General features: G+C 41.8%; 1 protein-coding gene across 1 annotated transcript in view; it reads right to left on the bottom strand.

Moving 5' to 3' along the window:
- LOC121001140 (aromatic-L-amino-acid decarboxylase-like) overlaps nt 1-22,803 on the bottom strand; it is a 184,319-nt gene that overhangs the window by 131,971 nt on the left and 29,545 nt on the right. The window contains exons 5-8 of the mRNA XM_040432075.1: nt 19,310-19,453; nt 13,328-13,394; nt 3,962-4,056; nt 446-513 (exon numbers count right to left, since the gene is read on the bottom strand). Coding sequence (XP_040288009.1) covers nt 446-513; nt 3,962-4,056; nt 13,328-13,394; nt 19,310-19,453 — 374 coding nt within the window. The remainder of the gene's footprint in view (nt 1-445; nt 514-3,961; nt 4,057-13,327; nt 13,395-19,309; nt 19,454-22,803) is intronic.

Raw genomic sequence — 22,803 nt, 5'->3', positions numbered from 1 at the left:
AGGTACGGCCGCGGCACAGGCGCCAGATTTTGAATGCTAACAGGCAGGGCCAGCAGAGAACGATCCCGTTCCCTGGCCCTGTCAATCACAATGCGGAGAGGGCGTCTTTAGGATCGGAGGATGCGGCTGCTACCAGCAAGTAGCCGCCCTACTTGCTGGTAGCAAGGTAATTTGCATATTTTAAAAGCATGTTTTAAACAAAATCTACAGGACCAAAATGATTAATTTGATTATGTAGGCATAAATCGCAGTGTGGGGATTATAAGTAAGCAAAAAAAAAAAATGTTTAGTGGGGTGACAGAAGCCCTTTAAAGATAATACAACTGGATCCGTTCATAACGGATGCAGACGGTTGTATTATCGTGATGGAAGCGTTTTTGCTGATCCATGATGAATCCGGCAAAAACACTGGTGTGAAAGTAGCCTTATCCTTATTGTAACTTACCAAAATGCAGAGCAGTCAAAGTTGACCAGAAGCCACTTGTGAGCATTAAAGTTAAAAGAATCTGCAAACTGAATTGACAAAAAGGAGAACATTTGGTAACTATATTGAAAAAAATTGCACAACATTAACATTATATTTTTAACAAACTAGATGGGAATAGACCATTGACTACATACCTGTTTTGTTACTAGAGATCTTTACAAAGGAGGAGACTTACCAAGAAGCACTATAAAGGTTGGAGATGATTGGGAAGCTATTGAATTTTTACACTGTTGACACATGCTACTCTGGATTTAACATCTAGGTGCATTCATTTCCTTCAGTATTCAATACACTTAATTAAATGGAAGAATGACCAGGAAATTGAAGCTGGTGAAATCACATGGGCCATCAGATTATATTGCTTTTTTTTTTATATGTTGTCACCACAGGGGTTTTCTCTGTTTCATAACCTAGGGACACATCTATGCTTATCAGACAAACTAAAGCTTACTCAGGATATTAAAGTTTCATATCGCCAAACCCATACTGTATACTGTGGTCATGCAGCATAAATTAGGAGGGAAGGATTCATATGGATGGCTATGAAGTTTGAGTTATCAGTGCCAACTACTGCAGCATGGACAAAACCAACATTGTCAAAAGGAGATGAAGGGGCAAGCATGAGTGTCTGGGCACTGTAAAGGTGGCCATACACCAGTGATGTCCAATCTGCGATTCTCCAACTATTGCAAAACTACAACTCCCATCAACCCCTGATAGCTGCATGCTGTCAGAACATGATGCGAGCTGTGGTTTTGCAACAGCTGGAGAGCCACAGGTTAGGGGACATTGCCATTCACATTATAAAGGAATAGGTTTATAGTTGAACGGCATTTGAACAAACCATGATCTGGTTGAACGATCATTTCATAAACAGTCATACACATTTTAGTCCATGAATGAAACTTCTTTTGTTCAACTATTGGCCGAAAATTTCAAACACAGCCATCTTTTTTTCAGAAGATTGCCATCTGCATTAGTTGGCTAAAACTATAGTTAAATTAAACCAGATGTACAATATTTTTGGCTGAAGTAGTCCATTTGAACTTCAGACTAATGTCCATGACCACCATAAGGCTGGCCATGGACATTAGATTGCTGTTGGCTGAATGCCTGACCATCCAATACACTGCATGCTCGGCTTGAGAGGGATGAGATAGAAATTTGCTGAGGAAAAATAAAAATAAAACTGTCCGATCTTTATGTCCCTGACATCTGCTATCAGGTGGTCAGTGGGTCTCAAATAGGAGGGTTTGGCTGATAAACATCTAATGTGTATGGCCAGTTTAAAATGGTTGTAAAGGTTATAATTAGAGATGAGAGAATTGATTCTAACTAATCAAATTAATAAAAAATCTGCCTCCTGGAGCACTGAGGGGTTGGCCCCGGTGCTCAAGGCTACCCCTCTCCACCTTGATTGATAGGGCCATACTTGTCATCTCACCCTGTTAATCTCATGACAGCACCATTAATTTGATGCTAGTGCAGAAGATTTACTGCTGCCATCTGAGCAGAGCAGATACCCACTATGCATGTCCCGCTGATTACTTGGTATACCCAGAAGGGCAAGCAGCTTCTTCAGTGCCGCCTCCACTTCCAGGTGTACCATCAGATGTCAGTGACACGTGGTCATATACTGCCTATTTAAAGACTTGACGGATATGGGTAACCTAATTACATGAGGGTCATGTTACTGTACATGTTTTATAAAATACATATGAATTAAAAAAAAAAAAAAACTAAAGGTGTAAAGTAGCAACCAGATTCCACCTTTAATTTTCCAAAGGAGCTGTCAAAAATGAAAGGTGGAATCTAATTAGGTTTCTTTAGGCAACTAAGCCAGTTCTACTTTACACCAGTTACCCCTTAAGTGTAATTTCTTTTTTGTGTTTTTGGGTCCTGTAAAAGGTACTTAAATGTTACACTCCAATACTTTTTTTTTTTTATTAAAATGTTATGAATGCCAGTTTATTCTGCCTGTGTATATAAAATATGCAGCCTTTAGTTTTCTATCCCCATCGTACAATGCAGCAATGAGACTTTTTTACGGTTAAATGAAACACCATTGCCTTGATGTAATAGTGTGTAATGGTGTCTAAAGTACCAAGGGTTTAATATGGTTATACGAAATGTTAAAGGCTGTGTGGCAATTTTTTTTAATTATTGCATTGTACTTTTAAACAAAGTTTTTTCAATTGTTCTTTATTAAAAAATATTGACTCTTGTGTACATAGGTGACATGCTCTTGTAGCAGCCTGTGGATTCTGTCTTTTCCATCATTTGAGGAGCTGACGGGACCTTATCTCTGCTCCGACATACACTCATAGCTCAGTTCTTATGTACTGATAGAATGTGGCTTAAATAAGTGTTTATGACCTCAGTTTAGAGATAAGGTTCATTAGATGACCAGCACAAAGTGAAAATACCACTCACAGTTCGAAAGACCATTTACCCTTTGTGACAGAATGGCTCAATATTTTTAATAAAGGTCAATTGAAAATATGATTTTTAGACAGAAATGAGTAAATTGCAATCAAACAGATTGCCTCCAAAGGTGTACATAGCCTATGCATATGCAGAATCAATATGGAGCCACATGTTTTCTGCATTACCTGTAGGGGAAAAAAAATTGTTGAAGTACAATAGGATTTGATCAATCCGGTTAATATATCAAAACTGATAATACCTGCATTAAGGGGTTGTCTCACTTCAGTAAATTGTATTTATCAATTGCAATGGTGAGCAACAGTGAAGAGAAGGCAGTGCTCATACACTCCAAACAGCTGATTGGCGAAGGTTAGACAGGAGGGTGCTCCTTCTGTCCTCTGATCTGAGTCCCCACAGGCTCAGATCAGTTCCCATGATAACCTACGGCCTTTTGAAGCCTCCCAGAACTTTCATGGCTAACTGCCTGAAAAGCCACACACAAGACACAGCTTCTTAGGCAGCCTTCAGAATCCCTTAGTCTGCCTAGTATTCTATTGCAGTATATGGGACAAGCGATCAAAAGATTTAATGTTCAAGTTTCTTAAGAGGGCTAAAATTCTCCTCTTTCCCAATTTTACATCTAAAAATAAAAACACCCTGGGCAAACAATGCTTGTGTATCTTTCATTTCATATTTCCCAGAGACTTTTAGCTGGAGCTGGCATTTTTGCACCGAACACATCAAGAACCCATATTTTATCCATTTGCATCTACTTCTGCATTTGGCTCAAAATCTGCATTAAAATCTGTCTGTGCGATTCCAGCCTATAGCCTCATTCACACGTCAGTGTTTTGGTCAGTGATTTCCATCAGCGATTGTGAACAAAAACCAGGATTGGAGCCTCCACAGAGATAAGGTATAGGGGAAAGATCTGCACTTTTCTTTTTTTTCTGGGAGTGCTGGGGGTTGTTGATAACTGATTATACTATAACAGACTGAGGCATAATTGTACAACATAAGCAAATGTTTGGTCTTTGCTATACTCACCTCTACACCTTTCATAAGATATCTATTTTCTGGACAAATAAAGGCACTTCCTGCATATGCAGCATCAATATGGAGCCACATGTTTTCTGCATTACCTGTAGGGAAAAAATTGTTGATGCATAATATGTATTGATCAATCCGGTTGGGTAAGGCTCATGCCTTATGAGGTTTATTACCTTACTCTGGATCAGCAGAGGGAAAACAAAGTTCTAATATTGCCCACTACCCCTTTCCTTGAGCCACTTCCCTCATCCCTTGGTTAAACTCAATGGACATGTCATTTTTCAACTGTACTATAAATATGTATGGTCCTAAAATAACCAACTGGTAAAATTATAATGATGGATACACAATGTGACAGATTGACTAATGCAGTTTTAGACTAGACAGTCTTAATCCCTTCTGGACGCAGCCATTTTCTGTCTTTTTACTCCCTGCTTTCCAGGAGCCAGAACATTTTTAAATATATTTTAAACATAGCTGTCCAGCAAAAATAATCCCTCATACAAGTTACTTTCTAATGGCACCATTTAATATTGCATACTCTGTAGTGAGAAAATTGAAAACATTTTTTAAATGGGTTAAGTTTCCATTCATTATGTGGTAAAGATTAGATGTTAATGGGGTTGTTCCATGGAGGAGAAAAAAAAAAAAAACGTTTAAGCCAACCTCTGGATCTGAATAATTTTGTAATTACATGTAATTTTTAAAATCTAGTATAGCCAACAAAATATTGCCTATTCAATAAAATGTATCTGCATAGCACCACCTGCTATATATTCTTTTCCTTTCTCTGTCCACCTCGCTGAGGTGGACGCATATACTCGGTTTCATCCTTCAACTGTCACCAGCTGTTGAAGTTGTGACAGTTACAGGGAGAGAACTACAGCAGAAAGGATACACCTCAGCTGCAGAAAAAAAAGCTGTCAGATTGATATATGGTAAATCTAGGAGGGCAAAAGGAGCAATAAATGGGGAGATTGTTAAAAATATACTAAGTTAGAACTAGCCCTGTCATGTACTATATGATATCTGATTTAAATTTTTACATTAATCATGGGTACCTCTTAAAATGAGTTGCATGGGTCAGCAAGATTACAGGGATAACAAACTTTCATAAATTTGCTTTTATTTTAATACATTTACCGTAAAAATAAATTTTAACTTTGAAAAACACTTTCTGTGCATCCTCATTCTGACAACCTTACCTTATGATATATTTGTGTCTCCAGATCTGTTAAAGGGCTTATTCTTTTGTGGGGCACTCTGTAGTATTTATTGAAAAAGAGAAGAAAAAAAAAAGAGAAAAGAAAAAGAGAAAGAGAAAAATAGGATTTCAGAGCAAGAGAGGGACTCCTACCTTAGTTAATCACATTTCTAATAAACCAACTATATATAGATTTATTTTTATTTTTTTCTCACCCAGTGCCTATGATAGAAAAGAGGTAAGAAAAGAGGTAAGAAAACAGGGAGGGAATAAGGAAGGGTGCTGTCATGGGGTCTGGAAAATTAGATTACCAGTAAGTACTAATTTTTCCCTTCCCCCACAACAGCACCACAGAGAATTAGAGAGAAATCATCCTTCCTTAGGGAGGGACCACTGCTTTTAAGACCTTTCTACCAAAAGATAGATCAGAGGAAGAGTTTAGGTCCAAACTATAGTGCCATAAAAAAGTACAGGGACACGACCACGTGGCAGCTCTACAGATTGGATCAATAGTTGCACCAGATCTTTCAGCCCAATTAGTGGAGACAGAATGAGTGGAATGAGCCTTCACCGAGATTGGAGGAGAAAGACCAGCCTCCAAGTAAGCTTGAGATATGCCAAGTCTGATCCATTTAGACAAGGTACTTTTGGTAGCCTTCATACCCCTACTTGGCCCAGAGAAGACATCAGGCTGAAGACTTCACCACTCCTCCGTAGATTTGAGATAATGTAATAAGCATTGTCTTACATCTAATATATGAAAAACCTTTTCTTTCGGGTTTTTTGGATTGGCACAAAAGGAAGTACTATTTCCTGGGATCTATGAAACTGGGAAGAAACTTTAGGTAAGAAGGCCGGGTCAGGCTGGATAATAACTATCCTCTAGAATAGAAGTGAAAGGAGGATTTTTGGAAATGGCATGCAACTTGCTTACCCTCCTGGCCGTGGTGAGTGCTACCAGTAAAACAATTGTAGGCAAGATACTTGATATAAGATTTAATGGGCTCAAAAAGGTGGCTGCGTCAGAGATCTTAGCACCAGATTGAGTTCCCACAAGGGAGTTTTTGGTTTAGAAACAGGAGCCATCCTATCCATTGCTCTAAAAAACCTAACTACCCAAGGATTGGAGGCAACATTTTTCAAAAAGCACCGAAAGGGCAGAAACCTGTACCTTTAAAGTATTTTTAGCTAACCCCAAAGCCTAGCCCTCTCTGAATAAATTCCAGAATGTATGAAATAGGAACAGACAGGCAGATTATCAGGATTAAATTTTATAGAAATCTAAACTTTTTCCATGTCCGGGCATAAATACAAATTGTCACCAGCTTTCTACTCTGAAGTGTAGCAATCAACTCCTGTGAAAAACCACTTAAATTAATAGGCTCCTTTCAAATTCCATGCAGTTAAATGCAGACCATTTACTGCTGGATGGAAAAACCAGACCCTGGGACAGTAGATCAGGAAGCTCCGAAAGTATCCAAGGTTCTGACACTGACATTCTGAGATGAGTAAACCATGCCCTCTTTGGCCAGAATGGAGCAATCAATTATTCTCGCCCTGTCCTTTCTGATCTTTTTCAGGACTAATGGGAGTAACTGGAAAGGTGGCAAGTCATATGCTAGTGTGAAGTCCTATTTTAGGAGAAGGGCATCCACCCCATAAGGGGATGCCCTGGGATTTAGGGAACAAAAAGATCTATTTTCTTGTTTTGACTGGAGGTGAACAGGTCTATCACGGGCATGCCCCATAACTTTGTGATCCTGGAGAAGACTGAATTGTTCAAGGACCATTCCCCCTGTTTTAAGGGATGCCTGCTCAGGAAGTCAACTTGAATATTTTCTTTTCCTTTTATGTGAAGGGCTGAAACATGACAGAGCTACCCCTTTAATTTCTTCAACAGACTCACCTCCCATCCGAGGGCAACAGACCTTGCCCTCCCTTGGTGATTTATATAGGCTACTGTAGTCTGTCGGATAGGACTCTGACATGACCAGAACCTATTAGGAACTGAGACGCTTCTATTGCCAATCTCACCGCTACAAGCTCCTTCCTGTTGGAGGAAAAACACCTTTGACTCAGACCACTGACCCTGAAAACTGAAACCCTGGACATGAGCTTCCCACCCCCAGGGGCTTGCATCCATAGTTATGATTATCAGATGCAGATAGGACCATGGGATCCCCTGTATCAGATTTTTCCTCTCCCCACAAGGCGACTTTTCATTGTTGGTTTTGAGATTTTCATCCTGACATCTAGAACACCTTTGCTCTTTTTGAATGTCGCCAATATTTCCATTTGTAATTGCCGAGTGTAGCTGAGCCCATTCGACCGCTGGAATGCAGGACACCAGGGACCCCAAAACTGACCGCTTCCAAATTGTCAGGGTGGGAGATGTGAGGGATTTTACTTGACTGAAAATCCTGGTTCTCTTTTCCCCTGGTAGTTATACCTTCTGGGATACTGAGTCTAAAATTAGGCCTAGAAATCTGACACTTTTTCCGCTTTGGTCTGGATTTTTTGTCGTTGATTATCCAGCCCAATTCCTGAAAGGTCTTTACCACCAATCTAAACTGCTTCCCTGCAACTGTGATGAGATTTTGCAATTAAAAAATCATCCAGATATGGTACTAACATCACATCCTTTAGTCTTATGAAGGATACAATCTCCGCTACCACTTTGGTAAAGATCCTTGGTGCCATAGACAGGCCAAAGCCTGAAATTGGAACTGCTGTAGCTGACCCTCCATAAGGACTGCAACTCTGAGAAACTTCTGGAACTCCAGGTGCATTGGGATGTGGAAATGGGCATCTTTCAAATCAATTACGGCCATGAAACAATGTGGAAACAGGAGCTGCACAGCAGTTTTCATTGTTTCCATCTTGAATTTTTTGAATACTAGAAACTTGTTTAAAGCCCTCAGATTGATGGTTCTGAAGGAGCCACCTGGCTTTGGAACTAGAAAAAGCATGGAGAAATAACCTTTTGATTGTTCTTTTTGAGGCACAGGAATTAAGACTTCCTTCTCCATTAGTTCTCGAATTTTTTATTATAGGGAAGGACCCTTTTACAGCACACTTTTTGTAATAATAAATCTTTGAGGTGGCAAGGTACGAAAATCTGGTTTTAGACCGTGACGAAAAAGCCATGGGCCAGCTACCTTTTCCTGTGCGGAGGGTAAAAAATCTTAGTCTTCCTCCAGCCTTTGGGTTGGCATCATTGTTGCGACTTATTTGAAGAGGAAGAGTTTCCAAAGAGCAACCCTTTCCCGGCCAGATTTCTGGACCTAAAATTTCTGGTCTTTAACCCTAAACTGTCTGCTCCCCGAATTACCCCCTAAGGGGCAAAAGGACCTACTGGGCCTGAAAGAAGAAAATCCTGAAGGATTTCAGGGGGGAATACCGCCACCTTTTCTAACAAATTATCTAAATCAGGGCCAAAGAGAAATTTACCCCGACAGGAATACCACATAACTTATGTTTGGAAGCTACATCTCCTCCACTCCAGTTCTTAAGCCAAAGTGCTCTACGAGCAGAGTTAGCAAAAGATGCAGTCTGAGCGCCAAGTTTGACCGCATCTACAGAGGCATTTGCCAAAAAGTCAGCTGCCTTCTGTAATGTGGGCAGGGAAGATAAAATCTGCTCCCTAGGACACCCCTCTTTACAGGATTTCTAATTGCTGCAGCCAAAAGGCTAAGGTTCTAGCTGTTACCGTGGCCGCTATGTTAGGATGAAAAGAAGAAGTTGATGCCTCTCAAGCACCCTTCAGGAAGGACTCTGCCTTCTTATCCAAAGGGTCCTTAAGAACACCCATATCCTCAAAGAGAGAAGACCTTTTAGAAACCTTGGAAATGGCAACGTCTATTTTGGGAACCTTGCCCCAAGAAGGCGAAGGCTCATCCTCAAAAGGGTATTTACATTCAAAGGTTTTTAAACTAAAAACCCTTCTACATGGTTTTTTTCCCATTCCCTTTGAATCAGATAAATAATGCTATTATGCACAGGGAAGCATCTACCCTTTTTTCCTGCAATCCTTCAAACAAACAGTCCGCTACTGACTTATCCTCCAATATTTATAGTGGATCTTATAACTTAACAGTGTCATTGTCTTCAGGAGGAAGAAAGGATCTTCCTATAATTTCATCCTCTGAGGAAGAATCTGAGGAAAGGGGGAAGTCACTGTCGCCAGAAGAATTGTCATAGGATAGGTTAACCCTTTCCTTCACATTAAGCTTCTTAGGGGTTTTAACGTACGTTTCACTTCCATCTTAATTAGCGTTTTAATATTTTCTAGGAGGGATGGGGATTCATCCGAAACAGTCTTGTCAATACAGCGTTGACACAGCTTTTTGTCATAAGACGACGAAAGAGCTGTTTTACATATGGCACATTTATTTTTTCTTTTAGCCAGAATTTTCTTAAAAAATACAAAGAACTATAATTAGAAAAGACAGTCGTCATCTCACTCACCCCAAAAAAAAAAAAAAAAAAAAAAAAAAAAAAAACAACTCTGTCCCAAGTACCGGAACAGGTGCTACCATCTCTCTGAGTCTTTTCTTTTTCCATCCTAGCTGGTAACAGCAAAGTAAACCTGCTTTAGGGTCAAAAACATGAATATCCTTCAAGTCACTCCCTGCTTCCACGGTCACTGGCGAGAGAGAAAAAGAGAAAGAGAAAGAGGCAGCGTGGCAAAGCCTCCATGAAAGGATGCCCACCGCCAGCCGCCCGGCTTCTGAGAAAGCCTCATATCGTGTGGCAAAACTTCCACAGAAGGATGCCCATGCGCCTGCTGCAAGACCCAGAGGAGCCCCCCGGATCCTAGGGTCCCGTCAGCCTGCAACCACAGCACGATGGACCCCGGCAGGATACAGTCAGCCCTCTAGGGACCCCCTAGGATAACAGACCAACGGTAAATACCCGGAAGAAAAACTGCAGGTCTTCTACTCCAGGGACAGGAAACCACTGAAGGGGTAGAGAGGCACCACCTTTTTATTCTGTAGGTTTCCTGTCCCTGGGGGCAGATCCTCTCTGTGGTGCTGTCATTGGGTAGGGGGGAGGAAAATATGGCGATTCAGACTTTTTTGTTAGGCCTCATTCACACACGTGGATTTTCACAGACCATGGTCCGTGAAAACCCAGCCTGCCGTCCTGCTGAGTGCACAAGCACACGGAGTCATTGGTTGCTATGATGTCGTGCGCTTAATGCCGCCGTACAGTAACATTTGTATGATCTATATGAGTGTATTACTGTACAGCAACGGCGGCAGGAAAGTGCACGGCATCATAGCAACCAATGATATCATGCACTCAGCAGGAAGGGTTTTCATGGACCGGGGTCTGAAAATCCACGTATGTGTGAATGAGGCCTTACTCTGATCACCATATGCGATAAATATTTTTATTTTTATCTGTAAAATGGAGAAAGTGGGCAATTTTTATTTTTATTTTTTTTTATTTCTAGGAATGCTTGGGGTTGTTGATAACTGGATTATACTATACCATAGACTAATAGCTAATTTCCTTAGACTGCAGTGATGAGCCGAGTTCCTATTGCTGTATATGGGGAAAAAAAAAAAAAAAAAAAAAAAAAAAAAAAAAAATCGCTGTGTTTCTATTAAGCACTGCCTTAGACAGGGCTTATTAGGTACTTAACGGTGACAGGCCTATGTACCATGGCAACCAAAGGGCCCCTGTGATCTGTAAATGAGCGCTCAGATGCCATGGTGGCAATTGACCACAGCATCTGTAGGGTAAAAAGTCAGCAGTTAAAAAAAATCTACAATTAGATTCTCCCGGTAGGTGTCTGCTATAGAAACCTCAGGCAGCCTCCAGATAGGACATCCAATCAGCTCCTGAGTGGACACCATCTTTAAGGACACACCAGTTATACATCTACAGCTGATGTCAGGAAAGGGTTAAACTCCACCAGATTTATCAACTTGACTAATGGTGGATGATAAATCTACCACCTATTTCTACCCATCGTAAAAAAATAAAAAAAAAATAAAAAAGGGCACATAATGGTGTACGCCATATGTGCACCATAATTTGTTACTTTATATGGTTTTCTGTGATTTTCCAGCATCAAGAAAATGGGACAAGGCCCTGGGGTTTATTATAACTACACTGACCAAAACACCACTTTCGGTTTTGCTTCCATCATGCATGAGCTGAACTCAAAGATCTGAAACATTTTCTACAGACACAAAAAACCCATTACTCAAATATTGTTCACAAATCTGTCTAAATCTGTTAGTGAGCACTTCTTTGCCGAGATTATCCATGCCACCTCAGAGGTGTGGCATATCAAGGTGCTGATTACACAGCATGAATATTGCACAGGTGTGCCTTAGATTGCCCACAATAGAAGGACACTCTGAAATGTGCAGTTTGATTACACAGCACAATGCCACAAATGAGGGAGCGTGCAATTAGCATGATGACTGCAGGAATGTCTACCAGAGCTGTTGCCTGTGCAACGAATGTTCATTTCTCTACTCTACCATAAGCAGTCTCCAAAAGAAGTTTCAGAGAATTTGGCAGTAGATTCAACCGGCCTCAACCGCAGACCACATGTAACCACACCAGCCCAGGAATTCCACATCCAGCATGTTCACCTCCATGATCGTCTGAGATCAGCCACCCGGACAGCTGCAGCAACAATCGGTTTGCATAGCCAAAGAATTTCTGCACAAGCTGTCAGAAACAGTCTTAGGGAAGCTCATCTGCATGCTAGTCATCCTCATCAGGGTCTGGACCTGACTGCAGTTAGTCATCGTAACAGACTTGAGTGGGCAAATGCTCACATTCGATGGCATCTGACACGTTGGAGAGGCATTCTGTTCACGGCTAAGTCCCGGTTTTCACTGTTCAGGGCAGATGGCAGACAGCGGGTGTGAGCGGTTTGCTGACGTCAACGTTGGGGATTGAGTGGCCCATGGTGGTGGTGGGCTTATGGTATGGGCAGGCGTATGTTATGGTTAACGAACACAGGTGCCTTTTATTGATGGAATTTTGAATGCACAGATACAGTGACGAGATCCTGAGGCCCATTGTTGTGCCATTCATCCACAACCATCACGTCATGTTGCAGCATGATAATGCACAGATCTGTACACAATTCTGGAAGCCAAAAACATCCCAGTTCTTGCATTGCCGGCATACTCACCGGACATATCACCCTTTGGACATGTTTGAGATGCTTTGGATCATTGTATACGACAGCGTGTTCCAGTTCCTACCAATATTCTGCAACTTTGCAAAGCTATTGAAGGGTAGAAGAACACCATTCCACAGGCCACAAACAACCACCTGATCAACTATGCGACGGAGATGTGTTGCACTGCGTGAGGCAAATGGTGGCCACACCAGATTACCCCCCCCCCCCCCCCCCCTCAGTAAGGCAAAACTGTGCACATTTTAGAGTGACCTTTTATTGTGGCCAATCTAAGGCACACCCGTGCAATATTCATGTCTAATCTGCACCTTGATATGCTACACTTGTGAGGTGGGATGGATTATCTCGGCAAAGGAGAAGTGCTCACTAACACAGATTTATAAACAATATTTGAGTGTAATGGTCTTGTGTATGTAGAAAAGGTTTCAGATCTTTGCGTTCAGCTCATGCAAAATGGGAGCAAAACTGAAAGTGTTGCGTTTATTTTTGGTCAGTGTAGGAATAAACAAATCAAAGTATCTGAAACGCACTTCGATCTGAATTTCAGGGAAAATGTAATTTTCCATGAAGCAGAATTTCCTCGTGGTAACAATCTATTTTCCTTGAAATGGTGGTTAAAATAAATAAATAAATGGGTACATCAGTTTGGATAAGTGTCCCTCACTGTTGCATACATTTGGCCCCTCATTACATAGGTCTAGATATATTACTCCAGATTTTATGCCACCCCCCTACTGGAGTAAGACTGCAACATTTGTACGACTTTTATTGCCCAAATCTGTCATACACCCAATTAACATAGCTAATCAGGCCTGATTTTTTAAAAGTGGCAAGAGTAATGTAAAATCAAAAAAGTTGCATATATTTCCACAAATAAGCATAACAGATTACAAAAGCCCTAATCTACAACGTTTTAGAGACAGAATTCTGCAGTGCTTAATAAGTTCCCACCAAAATGTAGTAATCCATTTGTCTTGATACTTACAAATAGGCCCTAGTTCCATTAGGTTGTCAAAAGCACATGATGATGTTGTTCCCAAGGTGGCACATAACTGCAAAACACCAAGTGAGATTTTAATAATGTAACATCTATTGGGTGTAAGATGCATGAAACGTAATAGAGTACATTGATTTTTATCCAGTCTGTTTTGAAGTTATTTGAATGTTGAAGATGCATGGTGATGGAGATGGAGATATGGATATCATTCTTGATCAACTAAGATGGCCCTATACCCTCCAGCTCTCAGACAACACCCTATTCGCTCAAGTTGGGACTGAAATCACAGACCTCACCTAATCCAAGAGGACCCTCCTCCCTGATGTGTCATGAGGTATGCTGTGCTGCTGTTAGTATGAAGCCATTACAAGATGGCGCTTGCACTTATTCTAGGATTACTACTAGTGTTGATTGAGCACCAAAGTGCTTAGGTAGAACACCTCAGGATGCTCGGGTGCTCTACCGAACACAATGGAAGTCAATGGGAGAACCCGAGCATTAAACCAGGCACCCCCTGCTCTGAAGAGGGGAGGGTGTATGGTTCACATGAAAAGGTCAGAAATTGATGGAAACACCACTGAAATGGTTCAGGAACAGCATAGGGAGGATGTCTGGATGCATCTTGGATTCCCAGGTCGCTGCTGGGAACGATGTTGTCTGAGTAGTACGCCACTTTTACAGATGCACCAAACCGAAGATAAAATAGATTTTAGAGGAAAAATTGTTAGGAAATATTCTTTCCTGTATATTTACTTGTATATAAAGCGCAAGTGCTGACAAAAATTACAAGGAAGAGGCACTCCAATACAACCTGTATATCACAAAGGAGGGCCTCATTCACATGGTGGTAGTTCAGGTAGTGGGAATCCTACACAAAGCCTATGCACCAAGTGAAAGGGCTGCCAAAAATTACAAGGAACCGGCACTCCAATACACCCTTTATTACACAAACAGGGCATCCTACACCCTGATTGATGGCCTGCTGGTGACCCTCAAAAACATTAGGGGTGAGGGTCTGCTGCTGAGCTGACCATTAAAACATTAGGGTCGAGGGCCTACCGGTGATCTGACCATGGAAAAAATTATGGGCGATGCCCTGCTGCTGAGCTGACCCTCAAACATTAGGAGCAAGGGTAGCCTAATAAGCATGTTGATATGATGGAGGATGAAGACGAGAAAAGATTGAACCATATACCCTTTTTAGTGGTGCATGGGAATGCAGTGTATTCAATACACCATAAAAGCCACATTTAAAATGCCTTTATGTTCAGCCGCTTTCCCCTGGTGGAGTAGAGAAGTCAGGGGCAATTCAGGGACAATTCAGGCCTTGTTCATTTTAATAATAGTCAACCTGTCAGCATTTTCAGTTGATAGGTGGATGCACTTATCAGTTATGCCCCCAGCAGCGCTAAATACCCGCTCTGACAAAACACTGGTGGCAGGGCAGGCCAGCACCTCCAAGGCGTAGAGCGACAGTTCGTGCCACATGTCCAGCTTGGACACCCAATAGTTGTAGGGCACAGAGGGATCACTGAGGATACTGACACGGTCTGCTATGTACTCCTTCACCATCTTCAAAAACTTCTCTCCTTGTGACACTAGGCCACGCATCAGGGTGAGGTTGCTGGCGGGGTGTCATTAAACTGTCCCAGGCCTTGGAGAGTGTTTCCTCGCCTCTGTTGGAACTGCTGTGTGTTTCCCTCGTCTCCCCTCAGTTGCTCAAGGAACTACGTACTCTGCTGCCAGCTGGAAATTTTTGGAGCAATTTTTTCCACAAGGAGCTTCTGGTAATGCACCATTTTGGCAGTCCTCTCCACCACAGGAATGAGATAAGTTCTCTTTGTAGCGGGGGTTTAGAAGGGTGAACAACCAGTAATCTGTGTTGGCCAAAATGCGTATAACACGAGGGTCACGGGAAAGGCAGCATAACAAAGTCAGCCATGTGTGCCAGAGTCCTAACAGACAAGACTTCGCTGTCCTCATCAGGAGGTTGACTCAATCTCCTCATCCTCTGCCTATCCACGCTGAACAGATGGAATTAACCTGCTGTGGGTACTACCTTCTGTAGAAGAGGCAACCGTCTCCTGCTCCTCCAATTCGCAGTGGAAAGCTTCAGTGGCAACATTTCCAGGGCCAGCAATTTGGAAAGGTGCGCATTTAGTGCTATGGCCTGTTGGTGGGTATTTTCACTTTCATTCAAAGGCCTGGGGTATGGACATCTGTACGCTGCGCTGGGACACAAAAGTGGATATGCTAGCTGATTGTGCTTGCGAAGGTCCAGGTGCAGGGCGGGAGGCATCTGGGCCTGCATCTTGGACAGGGGATTGGCCAGCACGCAACACCGAGGAAGAGCAGGCAGTGGTGTGACCCACAGACACAGATTGTGGACCCAGGCCTTCAGCCCCCCGGGTGCTTTGATGCCATGTGGCCGATCATGCTGGTGAGGTTGCTAGTGTTCATGTCCCTGCTCATTTTGGTACAGCACAGGTTGCAAATGACAATTCTTTTATAGTCCGCACTTTCCTCAAAAAAAGCACCAGACTGGAACACCTACCCCTTGGCAAGAGAGATTGCCACAAGGGGGTGCTCCGGGGAACAGTTGCAGGCCTGTTTGGTGTGGCCTGCCTTCTCCCTTTTGCCACCCCACTGCCTCTTCCAGCCTGTCGCAGTGCTGCGGATCCCTCTCCCTCTGTACTGCTGTCTTCACTCTGCTTGCCACCTTCCCAGGCTGGGTCAGTGATTTTATCGTCCACAACCTCCTCTTCCACTTTCTCACTCTGGTCATCCACCTGACTTGTTGACCTAACAACCTCACTTATTGACAACTGTGTCTCATCCTCATCAACCTCGAGAATCCAATTGCCATCGACTTATTGGCAACTGTGTCTCATCATCCACCTCATAAAACACTAATTGCTGTTCCCCACCGTCATCTTCTTGTAACTGTGGATGCTCAAGAGTTTGGGAATCAGGGCACAAAATCTCCTCATGTCCCTCTTCAAGCGGGCTTGGTGAAAGGCCCAAATCAAGGAATGGCGATGAAAAGAAGTCTTCGGACAATCCGAGTGTGGGATCACTTGTTTGGCAAGACTCCATGGAGGGAGGAAGGAGGATCAGGGTGAGGATTCTGTTGACCTGACTCTTGGCTACTGAGACTGGACTTTGTGAAAGACAGGGTGGTTCTTAACCGACTGGAAGTATTCTCTGCTGCAATCCAACCGACCACCTGGTTGCACTGGTCTGACAGAGTGGTGTCCTGCACTGCCCTGCAAACTGGGACATGAAGCTAGGTATTGTGGAGTGTTTCTTGTGCTCTGGCAGCAGGCACAGTTTCACTGCACCCAGGGCAACGACCTCTGCATGCACCATCAGCAGCACGGCCACTTCAGTCCCTTACTGCTCGCCTTGTGCATATTAAATGGTATATATGCTTGCAAGTATGTCACACGTACAGTAGTGCATGTTTTGTAAGTGTATGCGCAAATAAATTAAACTGAATGTCAGATATTTAGGATGTGCCAGTGTTATAGAGGAGATGTAGCGCAGGTAATGTCGCTGTCACCAGCGGCTAAGAAAATAATTACAGTCAATGTCAGATATTTGGGATGCGGAAACGCTATACAGGAGCTGTAGTGCAGGTAATGTCACTGTCCGCAGCGGACACAGTCTACGGAAAAAGTACACTGGATGCTAGATATTTTTAGTATGTGCACATGTTAAACAGGAGATGTAGCGCAGATAATGTCGCTGTCTGCAGCGGCCAAACAATTGCAAGCTATTTAGCGCAGGTTGCACTAAAAATATATATTGCTGCCAGATACAATAGTCTTTAAAAGGACTTTTGGGTCTCTAACACCAACCCTGCCTAGCAAAAAAATAAAATTCAATTCCCTACACTTTGTCCCTTCTACAGCACAGCTCTCCCTGTCTAAGACCGAGCCGAACCACGCGTCATTGGGTGCTTTATAGCACCCGATGACGCGTTCTGCTCAGCCAATCACTGTAATGCCAGTAACCAACATGGCTACGACATTAGTGAGTGGCAGTACTTACCCGCACATTTATTGGCAGCGTAGCAGCCAACATGCAGGGAGGAGACTAGAATCATGCTTGAGCACATGCAGTATTCAGTCAAACACTGCAATGTGCCGAGCATTGCGATGCTCGAGTAACACTAATTGCTACTAATTTGGAGCAGTAGAGCAAACGTAATTATCCCTGATTGAGGGCATCTTTAACAATGGGAAAGTTATAAAATACAGTATGTATGTGACTTTGGGGAACACAACAGTCTTGAAGATCCTTGCTTTGTCTCAACATTAATTGACTATCTCCTTGTTTAAGTGACTATTTTTACTAGTCTGTGTGTGGCTTTATAAACCATCGTAATTTGACTAGTTATGTAATGAGTGGCTCTTGGAGATAAAAATAAATAAAATATCTTTAGAATTTAGATATTTCAAGTTCTTTAATTAGCCACATTAAATTTAAGGAAGAAATTGATCTTCTTACATACATATATGAAAGTAGTTCACATAAAGCTTCCACCAAGACTGTTTTCTAAAGAATAGGGACTGTGGTACTCCTTGGAGCCTTCAAATCTATTTACTACTACTTTCACTGGAAAACTGATGCAGGCCAAGCAAAGGGCCCTTCAAAACAATAGGCGAGCACACACCTCTTCACAAATAGAGTGCCTCCTCCAGCAGTCTGTATGCCTAGAATGAAATCTATGCCTGCTCTTAACAGAAAACTGGCATAAATTATGCTTCTGCAGCCCTCACCACTTCCCCAGTTTCAGAAAGTGTTGAAAGTGCCATAGAAACTGCATTATTGTCAAAATTGTTTGCGCAAATGGCAATTACAAAGTCACAAATCTCCCCAATGTGTCAGGTATTCATTAGTATTCAAAGGGCTTGGGGTGCTCCGTTATTTTGGAAAACCACTGATATCTTTATGTTATGTCCAAAACATTCATTTTGAGTGCATTTCCCATGTAAAATTTTGACAGGAGGTTATTAAATTATGACAAACTGCCCCTCTTGCAAGCAAAGGATTGTTTGTCATTTGGGAAATGGCAGTTTATACTGTAAAGTTAATTTTAAAGCAGTTGCCTGGGTTTACCTTCCAAAGAATACAAAGGAATCATAGTTGTGAGTCCTCTGTATTCATTAGGGGACTGCTCCCCCACTCTTCTGGCTGCTATCACCAGTGACAACTACCATTTATCTGCATGTTTTAAGAGTATCATATTGTCCTTAAAGGGGTTGGCCCAGGTTCAGAGCTGAACCCGGACATACCCACAATTTCACCCAGGCAGCCCCCCTGATATGAGCATTTCATGCTCCAATGCTCTTGCCCTGCGCGGTTTGTTTATATTTACACTGCTAAGCAGAGGCTTCCATCTAGCAGTGTTGGTCAAGTCACCAGCACTGATGGGCAGGCTTCTGCGCTTCCCTAGCCATTTTACAGGCTAGGGCAGCGTTAAAGACCACCCATTAGTGGCAGTGATGTCACCGAGCTCACAAAAAAAAAAAAAAAAAAAAAAAGCCTTTTCCATACATGATTCAGCACAGGGCAAAGAACACTGGAGCATGAAATGGGGGTGAAAATTGAGATATGTCCAGGTTCGGCTGTGAACCCGGACAACCCCTTTAAATACGAGTATTAAAACAGGCTACTTAGATCTAATAATGATATAATCAAAATTATTGTATACATTATATGTTATTTTAGTGAACATTTATTAGTAGTTAGTATGGTATATTGCCAGCTGTATACATATGGCATGTCCAATACAAATAAAAATAAGTAAAAGCTTATGTACCTGGCCATAAGTATGTGGACAGCCAGAATTCAAATCCATATGTGAACTGAATATTTTATAATCCTGTGCATAGTTATATTAATTTATTATGTAATTTTATGATGTAATAGCTATTTAGATTTGGAAATAAGAAATAAACTTACAAACACTGGTACACGACCTTCTGCCTTGTCTTCCTCTAAAGCTTTCTTGAGAGCCTCTCCACGAGCTGTGAAGTCCTCATCTGATGGAATCTTCTTCATTCTCACCCCACTAATTAGTCCAGCCCTTTCCACAGATGAATGAGCCTGCAGTGAAACAGACGGATTTAAATTTTCAAATGTTTAAAGAAACAGGTTCTGTTAATACTAAAACATGATTTGATCCTTGCCAAGTTTATAGGATAGATATAGCTACATATTGCTTATCAGGACCTCCATAATCACTAGAACTTGTATCAAGTGAACCTTTAAATCATACATGTCACCTTCATGCCACATCGTACATGCGCATTTTCCATCTGGATGCATTTCATTTTGCGAACGGACAGCATCCAGACCCATTCATTTCAATAGGTATGTGTACATGAGCGCTGTGTTTCACCGATCTTTGTGTTCAAGGAAAAAAAAAAAAAATAACTTATTTTATATATGGTCAGTTTTTCATGCAGCCCTTGCCCCATAGAAATCAATTGGGCTGCGTGGAAGATGGAAGGCATCCAGAAGCAATTAATTTTTCACTAATGGCTGCCAGGAGATACTGAATTGTTATTCTTCAGTTTTTCTTCATGCACATGAAAAAAACTGATGTAAAATGGATGCAATCCTGATTGAAAAGGCTAAAGCACTGCACTCAATCTCAGAAAAAAAACTGATTAAGGCTACTTTCACATGTGCGTTTTTTTGCTGGATCCATCAGGGGATCAGCAAAAACACATCTGGTCAATAATACAACCGTCTGCATCCGTTCAGAATGGATCTGGTTGTATTATCTCCAAAATGAACAAGACAGACCCAGCACTAAAAACATTGCAAGTCAATGGGCGCCGGATACATTTATTTTTCGTATCTAAAAAACGTATCTGGCACCATTGACTTAGGGTCCATTCACACAGCAACTGTTTTGCGGTCCGCAAATTGCATGCAGACCCATTTTGCGGACGTGTGAATGGATCCTAACATTGTGTTTCATGCCATATCAGTCTTGCTTATTATCCCATTACGCACACAAAAACGCTGCTTGTAGGGTTTTGTGCGTCATAGGGACGCACAAAAAACAGTGCATTCTGATGCATTCAAAGAACCAGATTTGTCCCTATAGGGCCCTCAGGAGATTGTAACAAAAATCAAACCACGGTCACCTGACCAAAAACTCCTTTTAGGGTTCCTATCTGTATGTTAAAACTTTAACCTTTAATATTTACTTTTAAAACAAAAATACTCAGAAACCAATACTACAAGGTAATTTAAAAATCTCAGGTTGCAGTTACGGGCTGAGTCAGTTAATTTATGTCTTTTTGGGCCGCTGTCGCTTGCTCTACATTCTATTTAAGAGGTGGTTAACCTCATGGATACTCTGTGGCCATGTATCACCGCAGGTTAGCAGATGTGTTTTCAATGGTGAATGGTTTGGTGTCCCTATAGGTCCTAAGTATAGGAGTTTCTATCGTAAATAGATGATGTATTCCTATATCCCTATGCGACAGCCATCATTCATTCACACATCTCACACGCTGGGAGATCAGGCAGTTTGCCTCCGAACATTTTCACAATATGTATTGAGCTGGACAATGATTGTGACCCTACAGGTTGTGGATCTTTCCCTATACTGCAACCTGTCTAAAAATTATAGATTGTCACTACCCCACCCAACATGTTTTGCCGCGATGCGGCTTCGTCAGGGGAGTTGGAGTAATAGCGCTATTGCCCGTAACTGCAACCTGATATTTTTAAATTACCTTGTAGTATTGGCTTCTCTGAGTATTTTTGTTTTAAAAGTAAATAAAGGTTAAAGTTTTAACATATAGATAGGACCCTTAAAAGGAGTTTTTGGTCAGTGACCACGGTTTGATTTTTGTTCTGATGCATTCCGTTCACATTCGTTCACTTTTGTCCCCAATGGAAATGGGGAGAAAACTAAAGCTTTTTGCTGTGGTTTTGTGATCCTGTGATGGAAAACTTACTTTACAGACTGACATATTCCGTATCACTCATGTGAAAGAGGCCTAACAGGTGCAGTGATAAATGCGGTGATAAAAATGGCTTCGTAATCAGGGGAGTACACATCTCATAGGGCCCTATAGCAAAACTAAGTATGGGCCCTCCTGCCCCACCCATTTTCCTATACGCATGACAACGCAAAGTGCAATGCTCCCGATTTCTGATGGATTTACTTATTCTATTACATGGAAGATAATTTTTTTTTAAATTGTAATAAAAAAATAAATAAAAAAAAGTCTCCCTCCACCTCAACCACTTTAGCTGACTTCATAAATATGGCACTCCTTTTGACCACCCCATTTCTCAATGTATTGACACCAGACGACTCCCTTCTATCATACAGCTGTATGTAAAAGTTAAAATGCAGTCTGCTCTTTATGTAAATTACCAGAGAACAGTCATGAGTCTGGTGGCAGCCAGTGGTTGTGCAGTGAAGTCAAATGAAGGGGACTGGCCTTTGGCTTCGTCTGCACAATACACATACTCCAGATGATTCAGGACTCTGGTAATTTACATACAAAGCATGCTATATTACAACTTATTTTGAGAGAATGCTAGAACAGGGAGATTTAGAGGGGCACATTTACTTGCTGGTGGTTTACTGCCCTAGAATCTAGAGATAGCTTCACATTAACGCACTTTTATTTCCCTATATTTGGAAGTACTGAAAAATATTTGCTTGATCTTCATTCACTGGAATAGGTAATGGTGCTCGACCCCTAAAGAGTAACTCATTTCTAATATGAGTCAGTATCCCTTGACATGCTGCAGTCAGTAAGAGCTGTCATATCCCATCTCTTATCAGATTATCTGTACGAAGACCAATTTCCTCCAGTGCCCTGTGGCTAGGAGGATGCACAAGGCAGCTGCCCTTTCAGGAGATAAAACTCATGCCTTTTATGGCCTAAAGCAGTGTAAATATACCCAGCTTAATCCTACTGGTTATTACACAGGAAGTCTACAGGACCTAATGTACTCTCCTTCATCCCAACATCATAGCTCTTATATTTGTCCAGGGTCAGTGAAATAGACTTTAATAAGCTGCTGACATTTTAGAAGCACATTTCTTTTAATTTGAATAATTACAGAAAAGAAACTGAAATCTACATGAAAAGAAAGTGCATTCTCGAGAAACGTTCAGTTACTTTGGAATATGCTGTGCATATTTGTAGATCACTTATGAATTCTATTAAACCTTAAATCAAGCCTTAGAAATGAGGTGTGGTAGCAATGAACATTTTGAAAAAAAAAATAAAAAATCTACACAGAGCAGTGTCTTGCATAGACTTAGGGTCCATTCACACGTCCGTAAGTGTTTTGGGGTCTGAAAATTGCGCATGCGCAAACCACGGATACCACCCGTGTGCATTCCGTATTTTGCGGACCACACATGGCTGGCCCATTTTTTTGGTGGGGCAGCAGAACGGAACTACGGATGC

The sequence above is a fragment of the Bufo bufo genome, chromosome 5 (assembly GCF_905171765.1).
Source record: "Bufo bufo chromosome 5, aBufBuf1.1, whole genome shotgun sequence".
Taxonomy (NCBI): domain Eukaryota; kingdom Metazoa; phylum Chordata; class Amphibia; order Anura; family Bufonidae; genus Bufo; species Bufo bufo.
The sequence above is the reverse complement of the archived record's forward strand: the minus strand, read 5'-3'. Positions and strand labels throughout refer to the sequence as shown.